This window comes from Sinocyclocheilus anshuiensis, unplaced genomic scaffold, assembly GCF_001515605.1.
Source record: "Sinocyclocheilus anshuiensis isolate Anshui unplaced genomic scaffold, SAMN03320099.WGS_v1.1 scaffold702, whole genome shotgun sequence".
Classification (NCBI taxonomy): Eukaryota; Metazoa; Chordata; class Actinopteri; order Cypriniformes; family Cyprinidae; genus Sinocyclocheilus; species Sinocyclocheilus anshuiensis.
The window spans coordinates 567,698-590,579 of NW_015548184.1; the positions used below are offsets into that span (position 1 = coordinate 567,698).

Genomic DNA, 22,882 nt, shown 5'->3' on the forward strand with positions numbered 1-22,882 from the left:
TGTTTAAAGGTCCTTTGAAAATGCAAAGAAAGTCTGATCAAGTGAATAGTAACTCTATGAAAGTTACTATTCAATTATTTTCAGTTAATAGAAAATTTGGGACATTTTGATAAGGGGAATAAAAAAAAACTTGCAGTAATTGAAGTGTGTACGCCAAACTGTTCACACATTACATAAACTGGCACATAATATGAACAATGTTTAACAGTCTTTTTGGAGGTCCTCAAAGTACAGTGAAAAGTTTTTCACCTTTCGTTGTGTAGCTAGAGAACGTTTTCTGTGTCATGGCACACATATTGATGCTTTACAAGCCCTATAGTTTTTTTATGAGACTGAAAGCCAGAAAGAATGAAAGGAATTTTAACACACTATACCCTGAAATAAATATGCCCCTGCATATCAATATTTCTCTTTAACACCATGCACAGTATATTCTTAGTATTCAGTGAATTAAATCACTGTGGCTGAGATTGGACAGTCAGAGAAATCTGAGAAAGAGAGAAACATTCTGTCCTTTATATAAATTTTGGCACTACTAGATACTTTATTACAAAGCAGAAGGATGAATTTATGCTTTATGCGTGCTTGGCTAATGTTTAGGATAGAAAACCTGAACCGTTAAAGATCCACTAAGGACATGTTCAGACTGCATATAAGACTTGGGAGTAACAACCAGGTCCTAAATCTTTCTAGCCAACGAGCTTATCTTAAGATATCCTTCTTTCTGTGAAGTCATTTAACATTTCAAGCCATTTTTAGTTTTAACTGCAATTTATATATGACTGTCAGTCTGATAAAAATATGAATAATTTAATTCATCAATGCATTTTGCAATAAAAAAAACAAGATACATTTACACTAAAGGTCCTTGCACACTGAGTCCGAAATTTTTGTATGCGTTTGTTCATTTTAATTTTTTTGTATTTGTCATCCTTTCCTATCAAAATGCTTGCTACGGATGAGAAAACGCAGAAAATCAAACCTGATTTTTTTTATGACGGACGAAGGTTTCGGAGGCAGTGTGTAAACATGATTGAGACATTGTGAGGTCATATTTATTTTGTAACGTACAAAAATTTCAGACGAGAATTTCGGACTCAGTGTGCAAAGACCTTAACGGTGAATGAAATGCTGGAGTTACCAAGATGTTTGTCTCTAGTAGGCAGTACTATTGGGATGTGGTATCCAGCTGCATCTAGGTAGTCATTGAATCTTTCTGCTCCTCATTTGCATAATGTTGCATAATGTTTCTACTTACAACGGTCCCTAGCACAGGTGTCTCATTGAAATTTAATGACATCCAGTTGTTTAGATGCAACAAAACTAAGAAATGGGAACATACTAGCATTTGTGGGCCACACTGCTATAATAATTTTGGAAAAGAAAAGTAAAAAAAAAAAATTTAAATAAATAAATGCTACTAGACTAATAATTCTTACATTTTGATGGTGGATCTTTACATTGTCTGCTTGATATGTGCTCTATGATAAGTGCATAAATAAAGGCTGTTTCATAAACTATGTAAACATGCACTAGATGGATGACTTTGGCCATTTTTCTTCCTTTAGGAGACTGTGTCAAATTAAAAAGAACTAAATAAATAAACATTTAAAGCACATCCCGGGAATCCTGCATTCTGTTCCATTCAATTGCACTACATCTAGTTCATTCTTTACTACCCGTCTGTAAAAGTGAATGGGACAGGGAGCATAAATGAGTTATTTTTTGTAATTAGCTCCACAAAGAGCTAACTGAACAAGCTTTAGCCTCTTCTAGCCATATTTCGTTATTATTCCTTTTATTCAAATTAGGGACCAGTCTTTGCTTGCTAAATTCTTGATGTTTGGGAGCAAGACTAGTCCAATGCCATCTGTTGGTAGTAATCCACTTGTCAAGCATGTGTTTTATACTAGGAGGACCAGGGATTAATTTCACGGCCATTCTGCACATCCCAAAAGAGTGTAAAATGGCCTGCTTAGCTCTAAAGTTAAAAGATTTACTGCAATCTTCATGCAAACTACAACAGCAAACAACAAGATTCTTCATTCTAAACCACTAAGTCTGAGGGACGGATCACAGAAAAATACAAAACTGTCATTATTGATTTATCCTTTTTCTGTAATTTTATGGAGCTTTTTTGCTCTTTTTGAGGAGTTTGAGTTTGAGGAGGAACTGCGTGGAAGAGAGCAGCTGAGACATTCAAATGTTGTTTTCCACAGAGGAAAGAAAGCATGATGGTGAGTAAATAATGACAGAATTTTTCATTTAATTTTGGGTTAACTATCCCTTTATGTGCTTTCCAGCTGAGGACTCTGGCTTTCTGGTTCATGGCACTCTGGGGGTTTCCTGTTGTGCTGAAGGTCAATACACAGCTGACGCTTGAGAACGAGGGAGGGATAAATCAAAGTACAGTTATGAAGGAGGTGAAGAGAGAGAGAAAAGGGTAATCAAGGAAAGGAAGCAGGAAAAGCTGCTTTACTACGGCTGTCGTGGTCAGTATTTGACAGCTAAAGTGGCTTGAGTGGGTATCCTCATAAGAAAATGAATTACACTACAGCACCTGCTCTTACAGTAGTGCTTTTACACTTTGACTTTGTAACAAATCTTTCCTTATATTTCTCCAAGTGAAGTGCATGTGAGAAATCACAGCCTCGTCCTCATGCTCAGTCCAGCATTATTCTATTTCCTAAGGGAATTATTTTATTTACATAAAATGAAAAATCCTTTAGACTTCCCTCCAAAGATAGAGAGGGGATATCAAGTCCAAAATAATTGATTTAATAATCAAACACACCTTAAAAGAGGCCCATAATCCTGGCACAGTAGTGGTAGTTGAGAGTATATCCGAAACAAATCACTCATCTGAAAGAAAGGAAACAGAAGAAAAACAATGTTTATTCAGGCCATATCTCATCTAGAGAGGTTTCAATAATATTTGCAACCTTTTTATGTTTTTTATATCAGGGAAAATGTAAGCCTTGTGGAACTGCAGTTCATTATACTTTATTAAATGACAGAATATACATCTATTCATCCAGTCACCGTTAAATCTCACAGATTAAACGTGTGCTTTTCTGAAGCAGAAGGTGTTACATTGGGCTTTGCCATTGTGTAAAGCCAAGTCAGATATTACTATCTACACCGTACTTGAGTGAAAAATAAGACGGAAAACTATTTTGGCTGAGAGTTTGCATTTGCAACTAAATTATTCAGCATAGTACATTTTGAGTGATATTAAACCTTGCTGACATGAAAACCACATGTATATGTATGTGGGTTCAGACAGAACATTCTGTATTCTTCAAATTCTCTGCATAAATGTGAATGAAAAACCCCACAAATAATCAAATGTCTTGGGTTTTATAGATAATATCTCTATGTTGTGAATATAGCATTCTGAATACACCATCTGACAAATGTTCAATGTATATTAAGTAAAAGCACTCTTACTAATTTAATTAATCATTTTTGTGTGGCATTGTTTGCTTAAAGGGGTCATATGATATTGCTAAAAATAACATTATTTTGTGTATTTGGTGTAATGAAATGTGTTTATGCGGTTTAAGTTTCAAAAAACACATTATTTTCCACATACTGTACATTATTGTTTGTCCTCTATGCCCCGCCTTTCTGAAACGCGTCAATTTTTACAAAGCTCATCGTTCTGAAAAGCGAGGTGTGCTCTGATTGGTCAGCTATCCAGTGCATTGTGATTGGCCGAATACCTCAAGCGTGTGACGGAAATGTTACGCCCCTTACTATATTGTGATGCCCTGTCCGGCCGGAGCGACGAGACAAAAACATTAAAACCCATTATAAACGAGGCATTTGTTGCATCCAGTGGGTACATAATTACGGATTATAATGACATATACTGTCTTTTTAAAAATAAAACCATATCTGCATTTGTGATTGGGCTTGCGGCAACCACATGTGACGACCCCGGGCTGGACTCCGCCCTCCCTGCAATCGCCATCCAAAGCCACGCCCCCTGAACGCATTTACGCTCACAGACCAGAATACTAGAGACAACATTACTACAACAGGTTACATCAGCAGTTCCCAATTCCAGCCCATGTTCCGAAGTGAAGTAATGCACGTAGCTCACTTCTAACGAGCTGGTTATCCGAATCACGAGGACTGGAATTGGGAATCGCTGGGCTACATCATGTGTCATTCACCGGTGAGAAAACTTTAAAAGTACTACAATACCAGGAAGGAATATCGGGTTGTTGATGTTTGTCTGCCATTCTCGCTCTGTCTGCACAGTGTGCGTGAACGCGCTGATGACGTATCCTTTCTGCGCGAACCGGGTGCGCAGAGGTATGCAGATACATACGTTGACAGGAAGGTAGGAAAGTCAATTAAAACGCTCAGACCGAGCGTTTTGATTGTACGAACATTTCTTGGTCCTACGCCTTCCACAGAATATATAAATACAGATAAATACATTTAGACCACTTAACTTATGATTGCTATGGGGATGTGAAGAGAATTTCAACCAGCATAACAAAAAAAAAGACAATCACCTATTGCACCTTTAAGATGGCATTACAACACCAACTCGCATAAAAAGTAAGAAATGGATCATATCAGACAAGTCAATCAACAATAAAGGAACGTATCAGGTTCAGAGAGGGAGAAGAAAGGTTAAACAAACTCCACAAGTTATAATACACTGCATAAAGTTTCAGACACAAACCATGTGGAACTCAAAAATGATGGATCTGCCATGAAGAGAAGAATGTTCCTCAGGCTTGTGCACGCTTTTCTGTCTACTTATGTTTCTCTTGGCAAAGCTCTGCATGGCCATCTTATTTTTCACAAGGAGCCTCTGTCCACGCATATATGGTTGAACTTTATGAGCATAGTAGACAAAAGTGGCAGAAGCACATTTCACTGGCTGGAAGACCCTCCATCCTCTGTCAGTTCTAGCATCAGCTCGGTGAATGAAACTAAGCATATCTACGGTCACAGAACCGGAGCCTTGAAAGGCTCTGAGGCCACTTAGCTCATGACTTCTGAGTGAACTTGACGGCTGGAAATATATTCCAAACTTACACTCGCTCTGCTCACTTATTGTAAATAAAGAAGAAATTTCAAGTCAAGCATTTCAGTTGTCATGCACAGACAAACCAGCACTGGTAATCTCACCAATGAGATTATGGGAAAAAAAAGTTCATTAATAAAGGGTTTTTGATTTTGTCAGTGATTAGATGAGCCTGAAAATGTACATAATGACAATAAATATATGAACTGAATCAAAACATATTGTTGATGAAAATATGATGAAAAATTACTATACATATGAGAATAATCAAAAATATACATAACATCAAAAGGGCACAAATGCACAAGCAAACTTGATATTATGCACTAGTCAAAATGTGTCGCGTTCCTTCCACAAAAAAAACACAATGAAAAACTAAAGTTAAAAAAATGTATACAATAAAGCACTGCAGTCACTCTGGTTCCCTCAACAAAAATCCAATCAGATTTTTCCACTGGCTTTTGGATTATCATTTATGATTCTTACATGCTTTGTTCACCATGATAATCATCACAAATAAGCACAACTTTTATGAATTTTGAAGACTAAATACAACTGGCAGAAGTAAAAATCTTAGGATATACATGAACTACACCACAGTCACATGACTTCAACGTCACCACCAGCTTTGACTCTTTCAGTCTTTATTTAAAACAAAATTATTAATTAAATTCCCTGAAATTTGAATTTAGAATAGTTTTTAAGAGTGCAGTTGTTGAATTATAAACACAACAATGCTATGAAAGCAAAGTCAGTGGACTAGTGACTAGAGTTTAGCGTTTTGGCGTTATGTTTAATGTCCCGGACAACTTCTGTAGCCTTTTTTAGCCACTTGTTAACAACTGCCTTTTTCAAAAGAAGTAAAAACAAAAAAGCAATCAATCAATCAACCACAGGGGGCATTACTGATGTATTTCATGTCGTAGACTAAAACTATGAAAAAGATCAGGTTAACCACAGAAATTATTTCAGGTATTTAACCAAAAACCCATTCAAAAAACTCATTGACTTTGGGACGATAGAATGGAAGTAAAACTTGTATCCAGGTTTTGGCCTACAAAAATGCGTGACTTTTGTTAAACATTGATACAGATTTAAATTAATATTTAAAACGTTTTAATGTTTAGTTGCATTTTACACTCATAAACTAAAATGTTTTTTTTTTTTAATTAACACCAGTGTTTCTTCAAAATTGTATGACTGTTTTTCCCTTTGGTCCAAAACTGATACAGTATATCATATGGCTGCTGTTCTGAGGGAAAGCAGGGAAAAAAACACTTTAATTTTGGTGTCTGGCAGGCCCATAAAAATGCAGTGTTGCTGTAAGTAAAACATCTTACGCCATGAAGCATGTACCAAGGAATCACTCCTGAGGGCAGCATTGAAAGGTTTGGAAGAGGACTAATCAGTGCCTGAGCGGGTGTTGTAGAAATGAAAAGTCCCGAAACATTCTCAGTTCAGTCCTAAAGCTCCTCCTCTCCATTTAAAGATAGCCAGGCAACGCTTAAATATAAAATAAGAACTTCACATCTAGAAAAAAAAAAAGAATAAAAATATTTTTCAAGTTCCAGTGCAGAGAGAAGCAGGGTTTTTTGGCCGTAATTTATAGTATTTCATCAAGCGAACAGAGGATTTGAGCTGTAAACTGCACTTTCCTTGCATTTATTTTCTATTTTACAGCCATTACAAACACATTTGTGTGATTTGTAATCTCTGCAGGCTGCCGTGAGGACATTTCAGCTGAACTTATTCATGATGGTCTTGGAAGATGGTTTCAGGGCAAAGGTTAAATCAACAAGGCACCATTCCAATTCATCTTGAGGAAAAACTGCACATCTGATTAAGCGAGTTACATCTCAGTAAAGGAAATAGTTATGAAATGAAAACTTTCAAAATAATCACGGATAATCTAAATGATGAATCAGGTATCCAGATAACGCGAGATAAGTGTTGCAGTAATTCATGTACAGCTCTTATTTAACTGAATGGGAAAAGAAAAACATCAATGAAACTATTCATCAATGATACATTCAAATTTAAATGAGGATTCTAATCAGACAACAATATTTACATAAATTGTACTTCTTTACATCAAATTACACCAACAATATGTATTTTTCTGGCTGGTGCAGCCAATTCACATACATATTCAAGAGTAAACAAACATGCGATGCCTCTATGAAAATGAAATCTTGTAACTACAACCTACAGGCTGTATTGATTTCTCCCATCCAAGTGGATGCTGCACACTGGTGGTGGTTGAGGAGAGACCCCCCATATGATTGTAAAAGCGCTTTGGGTGTACAACAATACACAATAAAGCGCTATATAAATGCATCATTCATTCGTTCATTCATTCACATCATAGTGTCTCTTCCCACACTGTTCATCAAAACACCTTAGAATTGTAACGGTCAGCTTCATCTCACACTGCATCATTACAAATTACCAGTAAAATGTCCAGTTCACCCATTATCATCCCATGATGACGGATCCAGCACTAATGAAACTCTTTTACAGAAAGTTTTCTTGTGGTGCTGATGAAGTGCTGATATCCCCTCTCTGTCTCAGGCCGGTTTCAGGCATAACTCAGCAACACAAATTCATCTGAAACGAGGCAGCATTAAGAGGGCAATTTGGCAATTCATTTCAGATGGCGGAGTGACCACAATTATTTGTTTTTGGATGCTACTGAGAATGTACGTTTTGAAAAAGGATGTGTGAGGGCAAATGTTCCGCCAGTCTATGACCGATATATGCCTTGTGGATTTCCCTTACGCTCACTCAGAGCTTTTCCTCAATGGATAATGACAAGCATATGTCCAAAAGATCCTTCAAACACACACACAGGAATCAGTTTAAATTATGAATAGACCGCATGATCAAACGTACTAAAGCACCATCATAAACGAACAGCAAAAACTTCCTGTTAGGCTTCAAAAAGTACATTTGAAAGTTCATACATTTTATTGACAATTTACTATAAGCTTCAACGCCAAATTTACCAAGGCCATTTTGTAAATCATTTGAACATTTTATGGCCTGCAATAAGCGTTTTCATATTATTTCTGATCTGGCCACTATAGTCGAACAATTTTGCCAAACGCTATAAAGAAAAGAGACAACCGAGCCAACGCTTGAGGATAAAGCAGACACAATTGTACATTATACTCAATTCTTGTTTTTTACACCATACATAATGGAGCCCTGAGAGTTTCCAGCAAATATTTGTTCTAAAAATCCATCTGCATGTACTCACCCACACCCAAAATGGATGACTGGTTTTTGGGCCCTAATCTACATTAACAGGAACATACAGCCAAAAAAAATGAGCTCATTGGTCTCACTGCAAAAGATGATATAAGCAGCCAGTTAGCTACTGCTTACATTACAAATGACCACAAGCAGCAAAGTGGGGCGTGCAATGATGATGGAGGTGAAACAGTGTTGGAAACGGTCCATGATGGAATGAACGGCAAAGGAAAACCTCCAGTTTCCATTTAAGGTTCATTTCCGTTCAGATATGTTCGAGATGTCAGTGTGTTTCTGGCTGCTACTGAGCTAAGCAGCTGTAATTTAAAAAGCATAGTCACTTTTATGTATACTCATGACTGTATATTTCAGCTAGATTTTATTATGCATCTAATTCGATTAGAATTTAAATGAAAGACAAATGCTGAGGACAGACAGTCAAGGTTGTACACTCACTGTTACTCATGTTTTCTATGAATCACTGATATATACGCTGTTACGTAATGAACATATTTCAAACGTAATGTGTAATGTAACGAACATATGTCATGGACCATGCTGGTAAATGTTGTAATGAAAACACATGTGACCTTGTGCACTCTGACATTCTGCCTTGGTCGAGCAGGAATCGGCAATGACGCTGGGTAATCACCATTAATAAAAAATAATAGCTGCAAATTGCAAATTTCCTGTCAAGCTAGCCACCCCCTTGAGAAGTACTTGCGCCTGTAAATGTGTGATCTGACATTTTTATTCATTATCGGGACATATTTCAAAAAATTTCTGAACCACTTAGAAAAAATTGCACCTAATACTATACCAATGAAAACATTTATTTTAAGTGTATTTTTGATAATGAAAATATGTTATCAAGTCATTAGTTATTAACTCTTCATTATTAGCTTTTGTAGATATACTCTCATTTTAAACACAAACACATATGAAATGAATCCTGACTCACTGTTTTCCATATAACAGTAAACCGTGAAATTTAAACAAATGTAGCAGCAAATAATGTAAAAATAATTTTTAAGTACATTTCCTAAAACCTTTGTACAGTTAAAACATCTTTAATAATAATAAAAAATATATATTCACTAAAATAAAAAAGCGTGACGCTACAAATTAGTGAAGTGGTTGCATCCTAGATGATGAGCAGATGTTTTAAAAGGATAGTTCAACCAAAAATGAAAATTCTATCATGAATTACTCACCATCATGTCGTTCCAAACTCCTAAGACCTTCATTCATTTTCGGAACACAAATTAAGACATTATTGATTAAATCCAAGAGCTTTCTGACCCTGCATAGACAACAATGCAACTACCACGTTCAAGGCCCAGAAAGGTAGTAAGGACATTGTTGAAATAGTCCATGTGACATCAGTGGTTCAACCTTCATTTTATGAAGCTACGAGAATACTTTTTGTGTGCAAAAAAAAAAAAGATAGTGAATTCATTCAACAATTTCTTCTCTTCCCTGTCAGTCTTCGACGTGCATTCACAACAGTACCACGCATACATGTGGTTCTGCTGACGCAGAAGCCAGAGTTCTGATGTAGAACCCGGATGCGCTGCGCCTTGTTTGCAAGCAGAGGAATACACACGCATGCATTTTGGTACTCTCGTGAATGTGCGGTGAGTAATTAATGACAGAATTTTCATTTTTGGGTGAACTATCCCTTTAAGATTTTGTTCTGGTGTGGCACCTGGAGCAGATATATGATGTGTTCCCACAATGAAGAGTGAACAAAGAGGAGAATGCTTTGAATTTGAAAGAGTCACTAAATTAGCAGTGAGCCATTGTTAGCGGGGCCACCGGTTAGTCCCAGGGCTCCAGTTAGAAGGGGCGGAGGTGGATTTTACAAGCCCAGGCTGAAGAGCCGCAGTGGGATTGCCCTCACCAGCTGCCTGCTTTACAAGGCAAACTTCAAAGATAAGGCCTTGACTTACCCCCCTCCAGTACTTGCCACACCACCAACTACACTCCTTCTTTGGGTTACACAGTGTGAGTAAAGCAACATGTTTCACGGTTCACTTGTAATGACTTATTCTGAGTGACACACTCCAGTATGTGAGAAAATGCCTGTTGACTAATGGGGTTTTAGAGAAACCTGTCACACAAGATGATGGCAGGGCTCCACAGACCCCCAAATATGATGACCCCCTTCCTAATATATACTGTAAAAGCAGCCATATATTTTCATACATAAAGACTGATTTATACTATGTGAGAAAAAAACTGAAAACAAAGACATGTTGTCTGCCAAATTAAATAACCGACTTTTATATTATTACTGTACTAGTCAAAGTTACGTATTAAAATATTATCTGGAAAATACTGATTTTGTAATAACTATTTTTTGAACTCACTAATATTACAGTAATATTAGATATATTCACCTGAGGAGAACGTTTTTTTAATTAAACTAAATTTGTATAGTGCTTTTCGCAATAGGTATTGTTCCAGAGCAGTTGTAATGTTAACTTTGACAGCCCTAAAAAATACATAATACAAAATATTTGTTTCCTCTCAAATTGTAGAACTATATTATAAAAGTATTATTTTATATTATAAAATAATAAAAACATACATATTTTTCCTTTATATTATATTATCAATGTTTGATCAGGATTCTGTAAGGTAGATCTGTCAGAAAAGCTCTGAAGGGCACAGAATTCCAGAAGTTTCTAAACGGTTCACTTTTTCCATCTCAAAACCCCACTGACCTGCTTTGCCGTCTGAATTCTTTGGCTTCCGAGGAACGGGATGATTACGGCATGGAATTTCAGTGAAGACTGACTTCATTTCTGCTCCTGAAATAGAGGGGTTGGAAGTCAGAGGCAAGGCCGCAGAAAGGCAATTACCAGTGGAGAGATGAGATAGATGCCAGATTATTATTCCTAGTTCAACTGAGGGGTTGAGCTTACGTGACCTACTCTAAACAGCATTGCCCTATTTTACAGAAACAGCCCCAGTCTATAGATCTGACTGATGAGGTCACAATTCATTACTAATTAGACCTCTTGCGTGACACGTAAAGTGATATGCATGTTAAAATGAGACAGCTGATAGGGTCTCTCGATCCCTCTCTCTCTCCCTCCACCCCTAAATCCATCTCCTCTTACACTAAATGAGCCAGCTGCGGAGGCCCTATCCTGTCAGGCGTGGTTGCTGCCTGCTGGCCTGTCCCCAACTATGGCTAGACAGCGGAGTCCCCCGATAGTTGACTGGACGTACGTCCGGCAGGCATCCATAACAACCGTCTGCAGTCCTGAGCAAAGGATTAGTGATGGATTTTGACAGTTTCCCGACCGATGCCAGAAGAGTTCAACTACATAGGGCACAAGGAGAAGGGCACTTAATGCTGGGATGACGTTTTACCACAGATGTTCCAGAGAAAGTAATGATAATCAGATGTAGAGAAGAACGAACTACCGATCTGCTCTGATTTCTAGACGTTAAGTTTCAGAATACATAGCATTACTGCAATGAGCTTATGCAAGTTTGCTCAAACTGATGACACAAGTCTTCGTTATTATTTCTTTCATCTAAATGAGTCATTCTGCTTATGTATATGGGCCATTCTACAGAATTGGTGCAAACTGCTGTCCCACAACCAAAAAACACATTTAAAAAGCATTTAACTATTCAAATCTTAGATGTTTAATTAGATCCTTCTATTATCTATTGAAACCCACAATAATATTTCAAATATTAGTAAGATTAATATATATAAAATCATAATTTATTGGGTACTTTCAGTTGGGAGGTGGTCGTCCCGAACCCTGACCTTTAAATTTCAACTTATGAAAATGATATTGAAATTATTGTTGTATTTTTTTCCATTGTTGTTTTTAAAAGTATATTTTTGATTTTTTTTTTTTTTAAAGTGAAGTAATTAAAAATATATATATTTTCTTTGTAAATTATGAAGATTTATGTAAAAAAAAAAAAAAGTGTCCCGCATTTCTCTTGTCACTACCGAGACAGTGTATGTTTTAGTCCATTGGCTGAAACTGATTTTAACTACAGCCCTAAATTTATGATCAGGAAATATTCCTGTGCGAGTAGATAGGTCCCATCACTTTGAGGTAAATGTGTTAAAAAGTCTGAAAAATCTGTGTGTAACTTTAAGGAACTTCACTATCGAACACTTTTTTCTGTATTCCATAACATTTAGTTTTTATATGTGTACCACTGTTCAGAACTGTGCTAGCTAACCATGTGCTGATTAGCATTTTTGAGCTAGGTACAAAAGTATCTAAAATTGTCACTACCTAAACAGTCACAACCAAAACATGTCATCATTGTTTCAGTAGTGACAAAAGGGAAACATAATCCTCATATTTGGGGAAAATAAACAAAATTTTAGTACAGTTATGCATTTTTTTTTGTATTTTAGTATGTTTTAGTAGTGTTTCAGTATGTGAGTTAAAATTCTGTAATGTGATGTGGTTGCTACCAAAGCATTACTGTCACTACAGAAAATGTGCCGTCACTACCGGAACATGGGATGTTTTGTCAAAAATAAAGTATACTGAATTATCAACTAAGATGTTATGGTAGTTTTTGGTTCATTGTATATTCAAACTAATGAATCCTTACCTTTGAAATCAGTATTATAAACTTTTTGCCTGGATTCGAAACTGGATTCGAAATACAACAAATCTCATAAATTACACTTGAAATATTGTTTAAAATGTCATTATTATTTATTTACCTCTGACAATTTTTAATAAAATAGCAAAAAACTATATTTATAATGTACATGTAAGCAAAATTTGAATAGGTCAATATAACCCTTCTAATTAAATTATTATTACTGTGTTTCGGTAGTGACAAATTTGGGGAGAGGACAAATATTCCAAAACTTTCTGAAAAAAAATTAGAGAATTAACTGCACAATTACTAGAAATCTGTACCTTGGATATTATACAATTTGCATACATACAATTTTTTTTTGGAAAAAGACATTGTTTCCAACTCTGATTTTGGACCAATTCTGTAGAATGGCCCATATGAGGACATGAAAATGTATACTCAGCTCTACTGTTTTTTTCTATAAGGAACCTTTTAATTGTAATTTAATTTTAATTTCACAACTTTGGTTTGACCAGGGGCCTGTACCATGATGGTGGCTGAACAAACTCAGGGTTACAGGATTAGTTTTGAGTTGACAAAACCAAACCACTCCAATCCGGCTTTGTTGGCACCATGAAGCTGATCATCAACTTTCTCTGTCAACTCAGGCTTGATCCTGAGTTAATTGGGCACGTGCACTTGAAAGTGTGACATCAGTAATGAACAGCCAATCACATGCCTTGAAACTGTCATTCACTTCTTGCGAGAGAGTCAGTGTGATTCACTACCAAAGATTAAAAGATTGAACAATATGAAGAATTTAAACACATTTACATGAGATGAAACGATCTTTCCAGGAAAGAGGGAAACTTAAAGAAAACATCTTGTCATATAAGTTCAAGTAAAAGTAGTAAAGTTCGTTTATAGAGTTGATCATAATTTATAGGTATAAAAACACTTAAAAATCTAAGCTCATATGTAGTCATGTTTAAAGCTATTGATTCTAAAAATAATTTCTATTGCATATTTTCTATATGTTTATATTAATTTAAAATAAAAGCTTAATAATTACTATTATTAAGGGTATAATAATTAAATAAATCATATAAAATAATTATAAAAAATAAAAATCTGACATTTTATCTTTAAAAATGTTGTACTATGTAGCATCCTTTAATTTGTAGGAAGAGAAACTGGGGGAGTGGCTTTATTACGTCAAACATGTGTCACTTTACTTGAAGCTGATTGGTCAGATTTCGGTTTGAGATCTCTAAACCAGAACATAACCTGCCCCGGAGCTGGTTAGCTGTGGAGCGTAAGTTACTATGGTGATGAACACCACTAAAAGCCAAGCCACATTCATGGTACCTAAAACCCAGGATTGGTGCAAACTAAACTGAAACTTACCTGGCTAGCCAGCTAATCCGGCTTCATGGTACAGGCCCCAGGTTGCCATTTTTCCATGTTTTTAAGCTTTAAAAATATAGAAATATTTCAGATGCTCCAGATTACCTGGCTAGCCAGCTAATCCAGCTTCATGGTACAGGCCCCAGGTTGCCATTTTTCCATGTTTTTAAGCTTTAAAAATATAGAAATATTTCAGATGCTCCAGATTTATTTGTATTTATTATTTTTTTGTCTACCCAAAAGTTTATAATCCAATGTATTTTCTTGTGAATAATTAATTAAAGCCAAGTACAAAATGGCATTATCATCTAGGAAGTGACATCATTTTAGGAAGCGGCTGAAATATAAATAAATAAAATACCTAATATATTAGCAAGGGACTTAATGAATTCTATTTTGTCGTTTTATTTGATTTGTTTCATTCTAAAACATTCCATCTTGTTTGAAAACAGAAATTAGTGTGATAATATAAAAATTTAAAAAGATGATTAAAAATAAGTTACTCATGTAAGTTAATGCAGTCTCTTACTGAGCAATTGCTATCTTTACCTCTTTATTTCCAGCATGTTAAATTTCTTCGCCCAAACATATTCATTTTTTAAAAGTTACATAGCTCAAAACGTACAACAGGAAATACCAGAATGGTAAATATAAGTGCATTAGGATCCTGTAATGATTGAAAAATGTTTAGATAAAGAGCATACCATTTTGGCAACGTTTGACAAGAATGGCAAATGAAAATATAAGTGTGCCCACGAATGTCATACAGCTTTTCAAACAACCAATCCACCTATCACCTCCACTCAACCATTATAAGCGTCATTATGTGCTTACAGTGCAAACCCTCCCCAGCCCAGGGCACTTCCTGTTTAATCAGCACTAGAGCTGCTAGTGAACAATCCCCATACACAAGAACTAATATTATGGATTATGAAGAATTCATATTATGAATGTTGCATAATATCCTGTGATATTAACCATCAGCAACTGTGCAATCATTTGTCAGGCCTCCTGTGACCGTGGTGCCAAAGGCAAAACGATCTGGCCTAACATCCACAGAATAAACACTGTACTTAGGTTCGAATTGGATTGAGTCATGAGCATCTGGCTCTGACAATTCACGTTTGTAGGGAAAAAAATTGGAAATTTAATAGATTGAATTTAAATTTCAGTATGAAAGAAATAAAAAAGTAATGCACTGAAAGAAATGAAGCAATCTATCATATAGATTCATCTTCAGTGGAAGCATTTCAGGGTCAAGTTTTTAAAAAATACTAATGTGGAGTGAAAGAGACAGAAGGAGAGAGAGAGAAGTCACCGTATTCTCTCATTCCTCCCACTTGCTCACTGGATTTCACATTTACGGTGGTTAAAGTGAGAGCGGACCCCAGCCACACCCCCTGACTATAAATCCAAGGCATAAGGAAACGCTCAGCTGAAATCACACGTGGAACTGAAGGATCTGGAGCTCACAAACTCATTCACACACACACGTCTGGGAGGCGACCTGGCATGCTGTGAGCCCAAATAACTGATGACAGTGGAGAAAAGAGCATTTCTTATGAATGAGTGAGGGTCAAGCATCGCTGGATTGGTTGGATCCCTAAAGCAGGACTGGTTACAGAAGCTAGTCACTTTGCATGCAGACCATAGTGTAGACTGGGGTGTGCGATTAGAAATTGCGATTGAGTTCACTCCTGTGTTTGTGCAAAGTAGAACGATTCAATAGAGATTTCTGTGCAAGGGCGAAGAGTAAAGTCCAGGGGTCCCGTAAGGTGCTGAGCATGTCTTTTGCAATGGTGCGACCAACCCCAGGTCATTTCTTGTGCTCTGAGATCAGCATGCACTCCGAGGATGATGACAACAGCAGTGAGGGTTCTGGATCTGATGACAAGTCCTTCCGAATGGCCGGCCACGGCTACGGCGCATTTAAGTTGGGTGCTCGCAAAAAGAGGTACGGCTGCCGACCGGTAGCAGCTCCCAGCGAGCTCCGTTCTCAGATCGTCGAGATACGCCAGAGGAACACCGCGAACGCCCGAGAGCGGGACCGCACGAACAGTGTGAACACGGCGTTCACCGCTCTGAGGACGCTCATACCTACCGAACCAGCTGACAGGAAGCTGTCTAAGATTGAGACGCTGCGGTTGGCCTCCAGCTACATCTCGCACCTGGGGAACATGCTGTTGGTTGGAGAGGAGTGTGGAGATGGCCAACCTTGTCTCAGGAGCTCGGGAGCCTTGTGTCATCACCTCCACAACCTTCCAAAGAACTCGACACCCAGCCCGGACTCAAAAAACTCGCAGCCCAGACAGATCTGCACATTCTGCCTTAGTAACCAGAGACGGCTGGTGAGTAGCTTGATGAAATGTAGCTGTCAAAATGTATGACAGGTTAGATAGAGATCAAATCTGACTGACATTTATAGAATGGTCAAAACTTGGAAACTTTAGTAATAAGTTGTTGTTGTTATTTTGTGACAGGTCAGAGGTCAGTGCATTGTTACTGATTCATGAACTTTATCTGAGATTTAAAGCGGTGGTTCACCCAAAAAACAAACACGCTGTCATTTACTCTCCATCATGTCATTCTAAATCTATATGACTTTCTTTCTTCTCTGAAACAGATACTTTAAATAATATTTCATATATTTTTGTCCAAACGATAAAAATCAGTGGGGACTTTTATTGTATGTACAAAAACCTCTTTGCTAGCACAAACCATCTTTTGTGTTCTACAAAAGAAAAGAAAGCCATACGGGTTTGGAACGACATAAGGGTGACAAAATGATGACAGAATGTTCATTGTTGGGTGAGCTATCTCTTTAAATGCCATTTATCATAATATTCTAGTGACTGATACAATGAAACGTTCTGAGTGTGCAATTGACAGATAAGCAGATATTTATGCATAGCTGTTTGAGCTCACATTAGCATAATTTCTTGATGTCATCAGATCATAAATACAGATCACTTTGGCACTGAAACTTGGCAAAACCCTTAATATGCTTGGTCTGACTTCATCCACATTAATTAACATCTACCGCATTCTAAACGAAAGTGTTTACATGAGCCTCTGTGATGAAAACAAGCGATTCATTTGGCTCTAGACAAAACTTTCATAGAGAGGTACACAAAATGACACGAACACTCTCTGCACAGGCTGCTATGCGTCTGCTGTGTTTGTGCAGCGCATTAGAAACATCTGGTCTATTCCCCTGACAACCTGAATGTCTTCCTGCGCAGTTCACGAATGTCCTGAGTTCCACCAAAGCCTTCAACACCCTCATCATCATTACGATGGTTAATCCTGAACAGACCCTTTAAACACCACAGTTTAATGAAAACACTACAGATTCATCCTTTCATCTAGCATTTCATATGCTATTACTGAAATAATATGGCCGTATTCTATGGGCCACAGAGGATTATTTATTTATTAATCAAAATTTCATCGGCTGCGACCAATTAATGAGAGCTGATGAACTAAAATTTGTCAGTGTTCAACCGCAAACATTTAAAAGACTTTGTTTTATCAGCTGAAAGCACTTACTTTTCTGTTATGAGTTCAATTTAAGATTGATTTTTCTCTCTTAGTCCATTAGACTAGATTAGCCAAAGACTTAGACTAGTCTTTCTTAAAGTATGTACACCTAAAGTCCCACAGGTATTAAGCTCAAGTAGCCCTTCATAAATGCCAAACCAGTAAAAATAACTTACTGTATATTACACTAGGTTTCATAAAAAAAAAAAAGAAAGAATGCTTTTCCACCAAAAAAAAACATCCAAGAACTGCATCTAACAGCTATAAAATTATCATCAGCATTATTAAAATAAATGAATGCATTAAAATTAATGTAAAATTAATTACCCAAAAATCATGTGATTGATTTTATTTGATTTTTTATTTATTTATTTAAAGTAATTATATATTCTGATGGCCCTAATTATTTTTAAATGCATGATTTAAGTGTTTTTAATAGGTAAATTTAATTAAATGTGAATTTAAATATCAATTTTAAATTTAGATATAAATTTTTATTGACAGAGAGCTATCATAATCCCTAAAAGTTATCATTTCTATACGGATCTGATGTATTATTGAATGAACAGATTTTATGCTACATATTCACACAGAAAAAGGGAATAAGCACAAAAACATGCCAAACTATGCCAACGTAATGGCAAAACACACACCCAGAAGTGCCTATTGATTAATATGTACCAGGTGGATGTGTGACAAAAGATGACGTTATTGTAAGACCCCCAACACTCCAAAGCAATCAGATTCCCTAAATGAGATCTATCTTTGAGATGGTCCTGATTACGATTCAGACGTCTGAATAAATCTGACCTGTTGGTAATGACGGTCAGAGTTCAACTGCTCATCAGTGTCCTAATGTGTTTAAAAATCTAATGAGATAATTGTTTTTATGTGTCTGTAAAACGAATGGATGTACAAGATGTATAAAGACCCTTTAACCTACAAGCTACTCATTCTCTGATCACTTTGTTTTCTTTTCTTTCAGAACAAAGACAGAGAAAGAAAAACTGCATTAAGAAGTTAATGATGAGGAGAAGAGAGAGTAAAAGAGCATTTCCATCACATCTGCCTGAAGGAGCGCGCCGGAGCGTACTGAACATTTAGTGTAAATTTGCTGTAAATAAGCTGTTTAATCGAATGCAACACTTCTTAACCAAGTTACAACTTCCTGGTGGACGGCGTCATAATGGACAACTACACTGCATTCTGCACTTCCATATTTAGAAGCCAAAAACTTTGTGAATTTCATCATAACCTCTTTTTTGTTTTATATAGAGGTGATATACTTTTATACAAAAGTGATAGGGATGAAGAGGATGATTTGTAATTTAAAAACAGTGAAAGAAAAAAAATGAAAGAAAAAAGGGACTTGCTTGCTAACCATCAAAGAACCTGTTTGTGTTTTTTTGGGTTTGTCTATGATGCATATATTTTGTAACACTGAACTTTATTTACAAATGTCAAAACATAGGCTTTTTTTCCTATCAGAACACATTCCTACAGTTCGATCAAACATTAATGTCAAGGAGTTATTTTTTATTTTTCAAGGAATTTATTTATGCCGACTAAAATTTCAAAACATCGTTTAAACCAAATTATGTATATGTCAGGGTTGAAAAATCTTGAGTTTGAGGGCTTAAATGAATTCAGACAGACTGTGAGAGGTCTGCAAGAGTAACTGAGAAACAGTGTTGGGCAGTAACTAGTAACTATAGTTACTGTAATAATATTACTTTTTGCAGTAACTAGTAGTGTAACTAATTACTAATAAGATTTCAGTAATTATATTACAGTTACCATCCATAAAACAGCTTAGTTACTTTTGATGCCTCAACCCGCTGATTTAAAATCGAACAATCAAATAATTCCTATATTTATTTTCATAATTTTCACGACTCGCACATGCATGTGATGTCCCCAGTGCAGCAGACAAACTTGGAATATGGAAAAGCTTATACATTCAGCAGATAGAAATATTGCATTATATTGATTTTAGGAAAAACGATGATCATGAGCACTTTTGTGTAAGTTGTGTCTTTACTTTACTCTGACATTACATCCCACCCACATCTCTCTGATCAGCATGTGGTACATTCTATAATTAAAAATCTTTTTGAAAAATTAAACTTTCTTACAAACTTAATGAAATATAATTGTATATGGGTAACGGAGAAATGACAATTAGCTTCAAGCTACACATAACAATTAATGAGATTAATACACATGAGATCATGAACACTTCTTCTTGAATGTCAAAGTCAACGGTCCTCTTACCAATTTCTATCAAATCTTACAAAGCTCAAAATTTTAATTGTAGTGTAACTCATACCGGTAGCTATGATTATCTGGAAGAGATTTTCGACTATCGTCTCTATCGCGGTTACACATGACGTTGCTGTGCCATGTGGTCACAAAAAATTTTTGGTTGGAGGCTTTTTTATAGATTGCTGTTTAAAAACAAGTGATTTTAAGGCGTTTAAATGCAATCAGCAGCAAAAGAGAACTCATTTTGCTATATGTGAGTGCCATCGGAGAGACCATTTCATAGAGCACGGGAGTATTGAACCAAGTTATTTTTTCCACTTTATAGGCCTTGAACAGTTAAATACACACCTGTATGTGTCAAAATGCCTGTCTTTGCAAGTGAAAGCAAACAGCTGAGAAAGAAAGCACGTGTAACAGTATATTGGATCCGGGCAGCTCTTAAAGTGACAGCAGTCATTCATGTTAATCAAGCAACAAATGAGAGAAAATCTCTCACTGCTCTTGACAATCACTTTTGTAACTTTGATAAGAAATATATAATTAATTTATACAGCGAAGAATATGCAGTATTTATATTCATTTGATTACTTTATGTATGTAGCATTTCTTATTTATATGCTCTACAGTAGTTTTTTTGTCCTATTGCTTGTAATTAGTTTCTTATTCTTATTTAATTGCTGACTGTTTACTTGTCTTCAGTGAGCTTAAGTTTTTTTCAGGCTAATATTAGTTTTTTGTGATATTGACACTGGTGACAAGAACTATGAAGTTTTTATGGTATCATAAATACCTAATTTAAAGCAAAAATAACAATATTGTGATATATATTGTTACCGTGAAATAACATTATCGCCCATCCCTATTTTTTCAAAAATGTGATTTGCTGTAGTGCTGAATGTCACTATCCTAAAACCGTCAGCATTGTTCTCGTCTCCTCTCAGTAAACTCTTAGTAAAGTCTCCCACACTCAGTGGATCCCTCTGTTCAGCTCAGCCATATTTCGCTCAATATAGAGTCTGTGAACTGTAACCAGTCTAGTGCTCTCAGATCATTTAACTCACTCCTTCCCTTTCCATCTGCTTCTCTTATCCAACATCAACAGCGCTTCATCATCCCCTGTGGCTGGAGAGGCACTGTAGAGACTAGTTGCCATGGCAACAAAACTGGTCCACTTATATCACTTTCTGCATGGAAACAGGTCCAATATTCATACAGTTTAACTAAGATTAAGAGATCGATAGCTGAATGGCACAAAAAATGGAAACTGTTTCTGGGACACAAGGCTTTAAAATCATGTTTGAGAAAGTTAAATTAAGTTGTAAATGGTATCTAGCGTGGCACTTTTAGCATCAAAAACAAAGGTTTGATTTCCAAGCCAATGCATGAAACCATAAAATTCAAACCTTTAAAGCAACGCGAGCTGCTAAAGATAAAAGTGTCAGAATAAAAGTACTGCACACTGACCTGTACGGTGGATGTCGTTGGATATTATTGTCAAAGAAAGAGTCAGACCTGTAATTAAAGACATCGGAAAGGTATTAGAAACTTTCCACATATGATGAACTCCACCAAAAATGTTACAAACAAGTATGACCTTAAAAATGATCTGAATGATTTCATATGAAGTACAATACAAACCTTCTCTAAGTGGAATAATACGCGCCCTAAATATGCTAACCAGCAGCACCTGCATACTGAAGAGGGAAAGGGTATGAATATCCTCAGGTCATTCCTTTGGTAATGGGCTTGGAATAGGAGTGTTTTATATGGTCCAAAAATGAAAAGCCAGGATCCTGTGACAATTCTTAATATGTGTCAATCAAAATACTTTGTCTTTTTGGTATCTGTTATTGGATTTCAAACAGATTTGAAGTGCATAAAGATGTTCTTTTCTTCCATTCTGCTGTCTTTTTTGTATTAGATCTGTTTTGTTTTCTCTCAGAGTGTTTATGTATCAGTCCATATCTCAGACTTCTGGTAAAGCTTTCACAGATCCAGCAGGGAGTCTTGTGAATACCACAGGACGGGAAGCAGTAAAGCAACGATGGAATGACAGGTGTCCAAAGAGCCTGGCTGGCCCGTTCCAGCTCTCTCTAATTCTCGTCCCTGCAACACACACACACACCTGTGGGAGAGAGAAAACTCCTTTTCTGTGACTTGAGTTTCTGCCAGCTCCCTCTGTGTCAACATTTCTAGTCAGAAAACACGATCCTGTCCACTTATACCTGCTTTTAGCTAATTGTTTCCTGCTGGAGAGGCTAATATTGAGCTGCTATTGTTGAAATAGTCCTGCTAATTTGCCCTCTCCTAATGCTGGGTTACACAGAAAACAGTAGAGCATGACTAATGTGGCAAGATTTCGTCAGGATTTCTTTTTTTAAAAGAGCTCTCAAGTAATAGCAATATAACTGTTTCCATGTTTGAGAAATATATGCACATATACAACATATATACACTGGTGCCAACGTTTAACAATTATTAAGTTTAACTATTATAAAGCAACACAAAAGGAATCTGAATGTCTTTTATCCTTTTTTATCAGGTAACAAGCAAATTTGGTAATAAATGAGAAAACTTTATCCATTACATCAAGTATCCAAGAACTGAACTCTAATCTTGGATTCAAATGACTTTCCCTCAGGTTTTAGTGTGCACCTAAGACTTGACTTCTGACCCCTGATATCACAGTGAAGAAGAGGATGAGAACAGTGATGGCAAAGGTCAGTGAGGACAGAAGGAGTTGGACTTTGCAGCTGCTTCTTTCTCCTCATTTGACTGGCCTTA

General features: G+C 36.4%; 1 protein-coding gene and 1 long non-coding RNA gene across 2 annotated transcripts; one reads left to right on the forward strand and one right to left on the reverse strand.

The window, feature by feature from the left end:
* Positions 1-2,818: 2,818 nt before the first annotated feature.
* Positions 2,819-22,007, reverse strand: LOC107704852 (uncharacterized). Its single transcript, XR_001636009.1, has 4 exons — positions 21,737-22,007; positions 21,563-21,610; positions 11,032-11,118; positions 2,819-2,862 (listed from the first exon to the last, which is right to left on the reverse strand). It is a non-coding gene; the product is annotated as an uncharacterized LOC107704852 (long non-coding RNA).
* Positions 15,772-18,902, forward strand: LOC107704851 (basic helix-loop-helix transcription factor scleraxis-like). Its single transcript, XM_016507873.1, has 2 exons — positions 15,772-16,641; positions 18,819-18,902. Exons 1-2 carry the CDS (start codon positions 16,078-16,080, stop codon positions 18,855-18,857), a joined length of 603 nt encoding a protein of 200 aa, XP_016363359.1. The 5' UTR covers positions 15,772-16,077; the 3' UTR covers positions 18,858-18,902.
* Positions 22,008-22,882: the final 875 nt, after the last annotated feature.